The 13229-nt window shown below is 39.7% G+C and overlaps 1 protein-coding gene and 1 long non-coding RNA gene across 2 annotated transcripts; both read right to left on the minus strand.

Moving 5' to 3' along the window:
* Positions 1-887: 887 nt before the first annotated feature.
* On the minus strand, positions 888-3548 carry LOC136354663 (uncharacterized). The gene is made up of 3 exons (XR_010738232.1): positions 3108-3548; positions 2045-2135; positions 888-1097 (listed from the first exon to the last, which is right to left on the minus strand). It is a non-coding gene; the product is annotated as an uncharacterized lncRNA (long non-coding RNA).
* Positions 3549-9842: 6294 nt separating this feature from the next.
* Positions 9843-12028, minus strand: LOC107277139 (uncharacterized). Its single transcript, XM_015764085.3, has 6 exons — positions 11429-12028; positions 11212-11304; positions 10917-11090; positions 10670-10720; positions 10401-10544; positions 9843-10267 (listed from the first exon to the last, which is right to left on the minus strand). Exons 1-6 carry the CDS (start codon positions 11519-11521, stop codon positions 9923-9925), a joined length of 900 nt encoding a protein of 299 aa, XP_015619571.1. The 5' UTR covers positions 11522-12028; the 3' UTR covers positions 9843-9922.
* Between the last annotated feature and the right edge of the window lie 1201 nt (positions 12029-13229).

The raw sequence follows: 13229 nt of genomic DNA on the forward strand, positions 1-13229 counted from the left end.
AAAACCTTATGTAGAGGCTTTTTTTAAGACAATTTTCGAATTGCCTCTAAAATTTAAAGCTCTATAGTCTAGAGACACTGTTTAGAGGCACTTTCAAAATTGCCTAAAATATTTTTACTCTAGAGACACTTTTAGAGACATTTTTAGCATACTTTGTTAAATTTATCTTGTAGAGACATCTTTTTGGCACTTTAAAATTTGCCTTATATATAAAAGCATTTTCTTAAGGCATTTAAAATGATGTAAAGGTATTTTTCCTAATATTAATATATTTCAAGAAACTAGATATAAGTAACACAAATCACATATTTGCATGTAATTATATGAGGTTGAAATGGCTAGTGCATTGAATATAAAAATGATCAACTCAAGAGGTCATGATATTTCCATAGAGAGACTTCTTATAAAATGCGTCTTAGTTCGCAAAAGGCACTTATGAGACACACTTCAAAATGTCTCTATAACACTGTAAAGACATTTTAAAAATGTCTCTATAGTATTAGAAAAATGTCTCTACAAAACATATTGGCATTTTAAAGATGTCTCTATAGTATTTAAAAAATGTCTTTATAAGGCATATTTGTTGTAGTGACCTTTTCTAGTACATATACATAAGCATTTCTTCTTAAAGAAATCAAATTCCCCACGATATATCAAAACATTATTCTTTCAAAAAAATTATAACAACAATATTGTCTCTTCTGATTTTCAGAACAAAAAACCATCTTTTTTCACTATAGGGACAATGTAATCACCATCACCAATTCACCATCTGTCGGATCCCAGAACTAATGATTCGGAAACCGACATGTTTAACTGTATCAAGCCCTAGATCAGTAGATTGATACATGTTCAACAATCTGGATCTTCATCGCATACACTTGATCAAGGCTCTAAAGGAGATTTCTTTATGTAAAATAATATGGTATTTACAAGGTTGTGGCTAACTATTACAACAAAAGCTATAGAATGACTTAACCCTAATGTTTGGCTATAGACTTAAACCATCTGTCTAATCTATATTTTGCGAATTAAGTTAGAATAAAACTAACTTATGTAATTGAACTCCCAGCTTCAGCAAAAACTCCAAATAGACTCTGAAAAAGAGGGGTTGAAGCAAGGGTGAGTACAACATACTCAGCAAGCTATTATATTAATCAACAATGAATGCATGAAATGGTAACATCTGTGTAGAGCTAGGTTTATTTGCAGAAAGGCTAAGAATGTAGAAGTAGAAAACCTGTAATATTTTAAATGCAGCAGTATTTAATAAAATTTCGAATTAGATTTCTATCCAAGATGCCATAGTGAGTCCCAATGCCCGATAACCGCGAGCACGGCTATTCGAATAGTTTTGAGGATATTCATACTGCAGTAGATGTACGCTTTACCCACAATCCATGATGTGCCAAACACATTAGCCTTGTCATGGCAAAGCTTTTTCGGTTACTAACATCAGTGGTACCTGTTCCATGAACTCTAGTCCCCATGCACTCTGAACGTAATGTTATCAGCAGCGAGAGGAGTTCTGGCATTCCCGAGGTCTTTAGAGATAACTGATTGTATGACACCATGTCATCGCAATCAGGGTTTACAAACAATTTGTCCACAATTCATCTCATATATTTACCTGCGCCTCGGTAAATATAACAATTGCCCTTCGCGGCATAAATTTGCCTCCTGCGCGAGGACTTAAGAAGAACCACTATACAAAGGTAGCACTTTTGCTAGATAACTTAATCAGCTAGGTCTATGCCCATACAAGAATTGCGGTCGTACTCATATGTTCTTCACATGTACTTGGCAGTCTTATGTCGGTTGGAACAACACTAGCCACCCGGAAATCAACCATTTCTACCGTACTGTCCCAATCTAAGTTCATTATATTTTATGCAGTCTAACTAGGCAGGGCTAAGCAAAAGCTAGCATATCTGGTTTGCTATGTTCAGGTTATGCATTTGAAATCATGTATGACTAATGCATGAGGTATCGGAGATATAGAATATAGGGTATTTATGCTCAAAGGAGAGGAATAATAACTTGCCTTGCTCCAATGCAAATAAATCTGAGATAGGCAACCTGATTATCCGATCCTCGAAATACCACAGGTTGCCATCCAAATATAATAGACTCTACTGAAGAAGAGGAAGAACCAAATTCAATAAAAGCCATAAAATAGCAAGAAAGCAAGAAACAGTTAGAAGGGCTAGGGTTTAGGGTATAGCCTATCTTTTTTATAGGGTCTTCGGATTATTGGGCTAGTATTGGCTGAAGTTTGGCTTTGGTAGAAGAATGGCTAGGATTTACTTGTTCTCGAGTCGATGCTGAAATAGAATAGCATATCGGCTCGTATTTCATGTATCGGTTATAGGTAGTTGGAGGGTAAATGGTTGTGACGATATTGTAGCTGGCGTGGAGTCTGGATAGCAAGCTGATTGAGGTAGGATAAATATCAGCTAAGGGTTTAGGTGTTTGCTAGTCGTTGCTAGAGTTGGGCAGTATAATGACTAGAATTGGTATCTTCTCTAGCCGGTGTCAACAAACAGCATAACGGCTAGAGGGATAGGAGGTTTGTGTGGGTTTAGTGGGGCGGAAGTGTTACTCCGATAACCGTGAGTGGCGGCGGAGCGGCTAGGATCACACAGAGCCCGAGAGCTAACTGTGCGGCGTGCTGTGGAGGTCGAGGGAATAGTGAAGCTCCGACCACTATACGCATCGAGGCGTGGGGTGCCAGGAGCAGCACTTCGACCTTGGGTTTGGGTTTTGCCGGGCTCTACAACCAACGGTCCGACGTCGGGGATAGTAAACCGCGAACGTCCCCATGGAAGGCGTAAAGTTCCAACCGGCGGCTTTTTAGTGGCTAAAGGGTATTTTGGGTTAAAAAGAAATATTTGAAAAGACAAACATAAATTCAAACAGTATTTGAATAAATTCAAATAAAATATTAAAAGAGCAAATTTGGGGTCAAAAGATAGGGTTTGAATTTAGATAAATTTAGGTCCAAGTTTCACTCGAATCGGATCTACGGTTTAGGAGATATGGGCTTCTAAAGAATAGGATTTGAATTAAATAGGGAAAATACAAAATGTTACTGTGCAGGGGCCCACCTGTCAGTCTTTCTTTTTCTTTTTCTCTTCTTTCTTCTTCTTCCTCCCGTCATCTTCCTCCTCTCCTTCTTCCCGTGTAACAACAGAGAGAGAGAGAGAGAAGGGGCGCTGGGACTCCAGTGGCCGGGGATCGGCAAAGTCGGTGGCAACTTGTGTTCCCGGACGACGCGCATCTGGGGAGGATGGTTTCCGGCAGAGGGAGATGAGGAGTTGGCCGGAACGGCAAGTAGAAGAGCTTCTCTTCGGCTGCAAAGGAGGTGGTTGTGGTGGTTGCTATGGGGTGGGGGAGAAGGGGAAAACGGGAAAAATGGGTTCGCCGGAGGGAGGGGGAGTCAGTGGTGCAAGGATTTAGCTAGGGGAACTATAGAGGAGGAGATCGACCGATGGCGGCGTCGGCCGGACTTGACAGGAGAGAGAAGAAGAAGAGCTCAAGGCTCGGATGGGGAAAAGAGGAGGGGTTTGCCGGCTATTTATAGGCGGTGGACGTCGGTTCATGAAGGTCGGTTCGCCGGTGGAGGACGAGGAAGGCACGGCGACGGCTGCGTAGGGGAAAAGAAAACGGCGCCGGCCTCGTCTCCTGATTGGTCGGCAACGGCGGCGCGTGCACGTGGCGGCCGCAGAGGAATTGGCGGCGGAGAAGGAGGAGCACGGCACGGCGACTGACGTCATGGATGATTCCTTGGCGACGACGGCAAGGTGGCGGCGGCGCGCACGCGCTCCGATGGCGCACGGCGGCGCCCACAGAAGGAAGGGAGGAGAGAGGAGGCGGCTCAGCTGAGGCTGGGCCGACTTGGGCCGCATGAAAGAGAGGAGGGAAAAGGGGAATTCGGCCCAATGTCAAAAAGGAAGAAGTCTAATTTTTATAGAGGTTTGGATGGCTGCAAATAATTTGAATAGGAAGTTTTGGAAGGAAATTTGGCAAAGGAGGGATTCTCCAATTTATTTGAGTGCAATGTTTTTGGAGATAAAATATAATGGACTAAATATCAAAGCACTCAAATGAGAGGGGAATTAACAATATAATTCCTCAATATATATATTCGGAGGAAAATGGTTGGAGGTAAAGATAAAAAGGGTTTGAATCCTAGATTTGATAGCAGGAATATTTGAAGAATTATTTGTGGCTAATAGGGAATCAATTTGGAAGAGGAGGATAAAATAAAAATCTATTCTTCTTAGCACAAGAGCAATCATTCACAATATTTGCAATATTGCTATTCTTGTGCCGAATAGGAAATCAAGCCATAGAGATTAATGATGGCTAGATCAAAGGGAAGAATTTGGATATTTGAAATTTGGAAAAGGGAACTAAGGATATGCTTGGAATCGAAGGATAGGTTTAAGATCAAAGGATGGGTTTAACAATTAATTCCAATAAAATTGGAATTGCTTCTGTATTAAGTTCTAGCACAAAATGGAAAGGTTGCTTAGACCATAATTCATAAAAGTAAAAAGGGTTTTCAAACTAAATTTAAATAAAGGAAGTTTTAGCGAAAGAAAGTTTTAAATCGAAATCGAATCAAGAAATACCTCAAGATAGGTTTTAAATAAAAGTCATAAAAGAGATTAAATAAAATAAGAGGTTTTATGCAAGTTAGTTTTAGGAGGTCTCTCTAATTATATTTTCCTAGGTTTAAAAAGTTATTAAGAACATAAGAATCAGCATGATGCAAGATTAGAAAATTGCTAATTTTCAGGATGTTACACCATCGTCGCCGCTTTCATTTTTCACTCTTAGATATCTCTCATGCATCATACTGAGCTATGAATTCTCGCAGCACGCGAACACTCCTGATGAATCGATCGGCAGCGCAGAAGACGATGACGTCATCTTTCTGGTGATCGCCGTGCAGCTTTGGGATGGCGTCAAGCCTCGCCTTCTCCTCCACCAGTCTCTCCTTGGCGACGGCCGACAAGCTGCTCGACCAAATTGGCAAAGCCGTCCACGGCCACCGACAGCGCAGCCTCCTCTGACTCCGCCCCGTCGAGCCACTCCAGCAGCGACATTACAGGGACGGTGGCCTCCTCCTCTACTCCGTCCGGCGTCATCATCAGGGCAGCGAGGCGGTCGCGGTACCCCGCCATGGCGGCGCGGACGGCCTTGAGGCGGAGCTTCCAAATTAAGTGTATTGTGTACAGTACATTTTTTCTATGTAGGAAATGCTACCATTTGAAATCATCCTGTTTATGTTTTCTTGGATAATGGAAAAGTGTTTCCAGTGCGTGTTCATGTTTTTTTATTAGATGATGGAAACAAAATGTATCTCCTGTTTTTTTTAGATAATGGAAAAGGTGTATCTCATGTGTTTATGTTTTTTACATAATGGAAAAAGTGTATCTACTGGAAAAATGTATCTCCTGTTTATGCATGTACACAATTGAAAAGGGCAAATCACCTGTTCTTTTACTGCAGGGAAAATCACCATCACCATCACTATCATATCGTATTCTGCTTCAGATTTCAAATATCAAGCGAAGAATATTTCACACCCACTAATCACAGTAGCCTTCTAATTCCCTGGCGTAAAAATACATTTTCTTTACTACAGTCTATAGAGATCTTTCATATGTATGGCACTGTTAGAGCCTTAAACTAATTAAATCATATCTTTATTTTTACCTATTATAAAAATTCAAGATGTTTTTGCTAGGAATTTTGTACGTCATCCCCTTATAGTGCACGGTTTTTTTATCCGATTTCCTCCCAGATCGTATCTATACCGTCTAATTTTTCTGTCATATTCCCTCCCGGATGGCTCCTGATTATGTTTTCTTGGATAATGGAATAGTGCATCTCGTGCGTGTTCATGTTTTACTTCTTAGATGATGAAAATAAAGTGCATCTCCTGTTTTTTTAGATAATGGAAAAATTGTATATCCCATATGTTTATTTTTTTAGATAATGGAAAAAGTGTATCTCGGTATGTCGAATCAGGAACTTCTGACGGACCTAGACCCACACCTTTGACAGGTTTGGCCCTGGTCAAAGATTTGTGGTCACTATTAACTCCACCCACCTTTGATGGGCAACGTACATGCAGTACGGCCGTCAATATTTTCTGGTCCGTCTGAGGTGGGGGTCTCCACAATCCCATGGATGTGGTTGCAACCCGTCAAAGGTGAGCACCTGTGACAGGTCCAAAGGGGACGGCCCATCAAAAAGTGACCCATTCTCTGACGAATCTACCTAGGTGCCCGTTAGAGAGGATAATTTCGTGTGCTTTGGCTTACAAAGTATATAGTTAAAAAAAACATGGATCATGTTGATAAGTTGTCTTTCCATGGCTGCACCTGGAAACTAATTTCAGCAACCTCGCTGCTTGCTTCCAAATTAACTTTGTTGTGCTTGTGTACTTCCACATACGTTTAATAATCAAACGAGGTTTTTAGTCACTATAGCGGAACCTTCATTCATAACAGGTGGCAACACACATCTGTGTCGTAGAAAAGAACCCCTTCACTCGTAACAGGTGGCAATACACATCTGTGTTAGAGAAAAGCCTCATTAGTGATTATATATTGGTGACTAATGAGAAAACCTCATGTGTGACGGTTGAATATCCATCATCAATGACTCGTCTTTGTCGGTGATATGTTATGATGCATGACGAGCCCCTGCAGCCATGACGGCCGCGGTGACGACGACGGCGATGGCATACCCTCCGTAAGACTATGGCTCATATTCAATTTGGTGGACTGTGGAGATAAAAGATGCATATAATGGAGGATCCTTGCAAAATGCACCGTTACAACTAGGGGGTATCTGTAAATATTGTTAAGTGCCCTTAGACCTGAACCCGCTCCGATCTGTGCTGTACATTTTAGATCCGACGGTCCACAGTAGATATTGCATTCTCCCACTGAGGAGTAGTATTGCACTAGATACTTCCCCGTTCATTACTAGAACTCACCATGTTCCCTACCACATTTTTTCTCTCTGTCGGCAGAGAATACCCCAAGCACGGTGAGATCTCCTGCCGTTTGCTCCGTATATAATACCGTTTGACTAACACGCATACATATATCTGAAACAAAATTTACCTACATCAATTTCACTTTTGCTGACAAAAGTAATAACGCCGATAATGCGATAGATAGTGAAAATGTAAACAAAATTTACTTTTATTTTGCTACATCAATTTCACTTCTGCTGACAAGAGGGACCATGACTTAGGTTTTGGAGGAGACTAATTCTAATTCATTGTTTAATTAGAACAACGATACGATCCATCCTTATGTAGATGGAGGAAAGGACCCAATCTAATCTCGGGATAGGACCTTGACCCCTACCTATGACAATTCTGGAGACAAAAAGTGACAAAAAACTGTGGATGGTAATGAAATATTTATGGCCCTGTACAGAGAATGACAGAAAGGAAAGTTTCCTGAGTGAGATAGTACAGAACAGGTTACTGAATGTCCAATGCCCTGTGATGCTGGGAGGTGATTAATTTTAAAATGATAAGAAAATCAGGAGGAACGTTCCACATGAGATGGGCTAAAGCTTTCAATTTGTTCTTAACTGACACAGAGCTGAGGGAACTACATAGAGTTGATAATAAATTCACCTGAACAAACAAGCAATTATCCTTTGACAAAAGTTCAGAGTTTGACTAGAGTTGGCTCAGACCATAACCTAATTGTAGTAACAGTTATAAGCTGCAATCAGTTGAACCTTCACAAAAGACAATTCAGGTTTGATGCATCATGGCTGCGTAAAGAAGATTCTAGAGATAAAGTAATTGAGAAATGGCCAAGAAGGCAATAAGTGGCAAAGTTCTATCTTAAGTAGATTGATGAAATGATGGAGTCTAAACATGGAGAGTGAAAGAAGGAAGAAAAAACTCAAGATTCAGGAGGAAATTAAAGAGATAGATATAGGAGGGTAGACAAATTTCTAGGAAAAGTGGACAAAGAGATATGTTTCAAGGAAGAGTTAGTGGAAATATATCATGACAAAGAAATATATTGGCAAAAAAAAAGTGGGGAACAATGGATCCCCCGCGTCAAGCATCGAAGCCTTCTTCGCGCCAAGCCGAAGTTTTCCACCGCGCCAAGCTGAGCCTTCTCCCCGAAGCCTAGCTGAGCAGCAGCAACAGGTGGGCCTAGACACCGTGTTTTCGTACCTGTCATCCACCTTGCGCCATTCTCTCTAATAGACGAACGAATAGGCGTGCCTTCGCGTCCCTGAAGCCAAACTAGCCAAATCTTCACGACCCGACCGTGCATCTCTTGCCATCACTTATCCCGGCACCTCCTGATGTCACAGCACTGCCCAGCTACCCCGTTCCATCCCTCTCTACCCGAGAATGGCGAGACAGAGATAAATCCATAGAACGATCTCACAAGCATCACGTCCAAACTACACCTTTAAGCCTACCCTTGCGCCAACACTCACTCCTAGTTCGCCTCTTCACGTTCCAAGCAAGCCCAGGAAAAGAACTCCCTTGAGATGGCCGGAGTGTGAGCACCCGCATTGGCGCCAGCGAGCCCACAACACCGTGAAAACTCCTCTGGTGAGCTTCTGCCTGAACCAAGTGCATCTTGTTTTTTTCCTTATCCTCTATTGACCCCATTTAACCCTTCACCTCATACAAAATGCCGCTAGATTGCGCCACCTCTCCGTCATCCTTCGTGTCATCCAGAACGCCGCCACCGCTGCCCCTCACCGCTTCGTGTCATCCAGGACAATCACACTCCTAGTACCTCTCTAAGATGATACCCTCAATCAGTTGCAGGGAAAATCTACCAGAGCACCGCTGCCATCGACGCCGCTCACTACCGGGTCGAGAGCCTCATCGCCAGATCTCTCCACATCACCTCATCCACAAACTAGCCACAGAGTAAGCTTCAAAGTAGTCCCTAGACCATCTCCTTGCTCCGAATCGAGACGCCGTCCTCCATACGTAGCGCCATGGCTGCTGCCATCCCGAACTGCCGTCCCTCTCCCTGCCTATTGTTTGTTCTGGAGGAAGAAGGACCTTCATACATAAATAGCAAGAAGCTTAGGGTCCAAACTGCAGAAGTCTATCACTCATGGAAAAATAGGTTCAGGACCTATACGTAATTTCTAGAAACAGATCTAGTGCTCTGATGAAAGAGTGAACCATATTCGAAAGAATGAATCTAAATCCAACATTACGTTTTGTTACATTTGTTCTATCCGACGGCCAGAATTTACTACGTGGATTGGTTCATCCTAGGATCATCACATGATTTACATCATTTTCTTTACTTCGCTTATTATTAATCACAGATTCGCAGTTCAATTGTGCATAGATCATTGCTTAATAAAAAATAAACCGCTTTGACTTTTTATCATTTTATAAAGAAATATAGCAACATTCCTAACACAAAATAAACATATTATCAAACTATATTAAATGATAGTGTTTCAGTGAAACTAATTCGGTGTTGTAGATGTTACTAAATATTTTTTATAAGCTTGATTAAACTTAAAAAGAGTTTGAATAGGAAAAGAGTCAAAGCGGCTTGTAATATGGAACGGATGGAGTATATTTTAGGAGGAAGGGTTACACAGGCACTGACAAGAGGCTTGATCGTCAATCGACATCTGATGTTGCTAATATTTTTGTTCTGGACTTGCATGTTCGTCTATGAATCGATGTTCTGGACTAAATAATACTTATTTTTAATAATGGAATAAACATCCTGGTCTTTGCTCATTATATAGCTACAGCCAATTATGACTAAACAATACTTATGAACTAAGAGTGACACACATCGTCAATTATAATAAACTTTATTGAATCTCGATCACTACATTAAAATGGAGCTCAATTAATTACAAACAGCTAGCAAAAATTGCCAGGTCCCCCATAAAAGAAACCATCATGTTCAAAATCAGAGACACGGTAGCAATTTGATATATATCCGAGAGCAGAATTGATTTGATGGCTGTTGCCGCCTGCATCAAAAAACTTGACGCTACTAAATGATGCAGCGTTTTTGATTGAAGCATTCCCACTGCCCATCGGAGGACTTGGTAATTTATGTTCCTTTTTGAAGGCATAGCCGCCAAACATTATTGTCACTGGTTTATATGACAAGCTTGTAAACAGAGATCTTGGATAGTAACCTGTAAGTCTGGCTTCACCATTAAACCCATAGTAGACTTGCCAATCACCAGAATTTGGATCCTGAAATCATCAATATGTAGTATAGTGTCATCTTTCATATATATATATACACGAGGAGATATCAAAAATTGAATGTAATAAGATTGATCCGTGATTAATTCAAAAGGAATTAAAGGTATATATATACACGTACCTTGGATACTCTGACTGTAATGTATTGTTTGTCGCTAGAGGTGGTGGAAACAGGGTTAATCACCATTCCTGGAACGATTTCTGAGCTAAATACACTTTCGAATCCAGGACAACGCATATCAGGACAGGCATTAGATCCTTGAGTCTGCCATTAATTGGAGCACAAGATATTAATTACATGATAAATACAAAATCTTTATGATAGTACCATATCCTTAAAGATATAAGAATTGATGGACAGAAAACTGCAGTGTTTATGACGAAACTTACAAACCAAGTACTGAAGTGCGTCTGTGAATCATTGTATGATTCAGGCTCAATCTGCATGAGGTACAATTAAACTAAATGTTAAAACTAGAAAAAAATGGAGTAAATTAATGGTTAATCTAAGGAACTTAGTGACACATGTTCAAGTGACAGTGCAAAGCTCATCCAACTGTGTTGAGCATAACCTACTAAGCTAGCTAGTGTAGGCTTGAACTTACAATTTCAAATCAAGAAGATAATTTTAACTTACATTCCATCCAGCTATAACATTATTTATGGCGGATGCTTCATCCTTATTATAAATCGAAATGAAACCTCCTGTTTGTTGTCCATGCTCTAGATTAAAGCCATAAACATCCATGGTGGCCTCTACTCCATAATACGTTATAGCATTATCTGAAGGACCCCATCCATATACTGCAAGCTGCAAATGTACGTATTTGGTCATGAAAGTTATGATCATGTGTAAAAAAAATTCATCTTTCAGATATAGAAGACAGCAAAAAAAAAAGGGGGGGGGGGGAAAACATAGATATGACACTCACATACAACGTGCCAGCTTGATTTGATTCATGACCCGACGAAGATAAATTCACATCAAGTATAGGGGCCATCAATGTTTGCCAATTCTTTTGGACCTGATTAATTGTTTCGGAAAAGGGAAATGAATCAATATGGACTATAGTTACAACCGTGTTTTAGTTGAATAAAATAGAATCTGAATTATAACAGCATATGGCTATAGAGAATTAAGTATAGTACCTCTTCTTCCATAAGAGGGAAGCAACCTCCTACTGTTGAACTAGCAAGGAACAACACACAGAGCAGTGCAGATTGAGTAAAAAATTTCTCCATATTAGAAGTGGGGAATGGAAGAGGGTATTATGTTTTGAGTTCGTTTTGCGCTAGCCCTGTTTCATCTATTTTATATAGATGAGCTTCAACCTTATTAAATAAGTAATCTGAACTAAATCTTTTGCATTCAATGCAAAATCAAAAACCAAATCTTTAATTCAATGAAACATTAATGAATATATATTTATAATACTGCCATTAATAGGAGGTGCATTTATAGAAGATACTCCTTTTGTCCCACTGAATAAGGCGCGGTCAAATTTGGCATGGTCTTCAAAACTAATATTTGACTTTAAATTTTTCATATATTACAATGTTGTAGCAACAAAATCATGATTACATGAAAGTAAATTCAAATATCATTTCAATGATATTATTTCCATAAAATAAAATTTAGTTTATAATAAAATAAATATTGGTCAAATATTTAAATAGTTGAATAATAAAATGTGTGCACGCCTTATTCCGTAGAACGGATCGGATGGAGTATATTTAAACCATTGGATAAATAAAAATAGATAAATATTTGTATCATAGCTAATATAACGTACCTTAATTTCTATATTGGAAAACTTAATTATGCCAAATTTCTAAAGGAGTTTTTTTTTTCTAAAAACATACGGTTACCAAAGTAATGAAGATGGTACTCCCTCCATCCCAAATTACAAGGCCTATATTTTTTATATACAGTCTTCAATGATATACTTTAACCATTAAATTTTTTCCATGTTATGTTTTCAATTAATATAAAATTAGCATCATATAAAATTACTTCAAAATATGAATCTAGTGATATAACATGCATAATACTTAACATAGATATGGTTACTATGATTATTAGTAAAAAATTACCGAGTTTGATTTTTCTAAAAAAGGGGGTGCCCTATAATTTGGGACAGAGGGAGTATCCAGCTAGCCGGAACATGCCCAAAAAGGGCCAGTTAGTCTGATCTCTTATTGTATCAAACAAGGGGAACATACCTCCTACCACTAACAAATTGTAACGTCCGGGATTTGAATGGCAAGAATTCGTAAATGTTCATCACATAATTCCATATCCCTAACAGCATGGTGCAAGCTATTATTATAGCAGCATAAAATTAACGTAAATAGAGTATTTTGGGTGATCTTAGGCCGTTACTATCGATGGGCCGTACCCGCCTACGGTACTTGTAATGTATGGGGGACGTTGACACCAGGTTATACACAAGATCATGGTAAAGAGATAGGAGACCGGGTTTTCTTATACAGGTTTGGGCCCTCTTCTAATTAGTAATAGCACTACTTCTATTTGCCGAAACCAGTGATGCCATTATATATCAATATTTCACGAGTGCAAGTGGAGGAGAACATAATCTTGACTCTGTCATTCTAGCGGCATAAAGCACAAGCAGATAGTCAATGGCTAAAAGTTGCCGGCTTCCTTAAGTAGGAACTCAGCAAGTTTGGAGGAGGCAATAAGATCCAAACTGTTGTTGGCTTTTGTGGTACTCATTAGATCATATTGGCCTCATCTGGGCTTGCCTTTGGATTCTTCGCGTGTCATATGTTGTATCTTGGCTTGTCCCCTCTTCTTCTGGGGTGTCTTGTATTTTTAGGGAGGTAAATATAGATTTGATCCAAGTAGTCCAGATTTGGTGGAAATAGGACCATGTTCATCTTTCCTTATTCGGGAATACTTTCATTATCTACTCAGGTATATATACTT

This window comes from Oryza sativa, chromosome 12 (genome assembly GCF_034140825.1).
Source record: "Oryza sativa Japonica Group chromosome 12, ASM3414082v1".
In the NCBI taxonomy this organism is placed as follows: Eukaryota; Viridiplantae; Streptophyta; class Magnoliopsida; order Poales; family Poaceae; genus Oryza; species Oryza sativa.

Excerpts from the sequence above, each read along its gene's own strand:
- LOC107277139 (XM_015764085.3), bottom strand. The coding sequence starts at position 11,521 with ATGGAGAAATTTTTTACTCAATCTGCACTGCTCTGTGTGTTGTTCCTT. Across the intron at positions 11,091-11,211 it reads ATCAAGCTGGCACGTTGTAT|CTTGCAGTATATGGATGGGG; the intron begins GTGAGTGTCATA and ends GTACATTTGCAG. Across the intron at positions 10,545-10,669 it reads CGCACTTCAGTACTTGGTTT|ACTCAAGGATCTAATGCCTG; the intron begins GTAAGTTTCGTC and ends AATTAATGGCAG.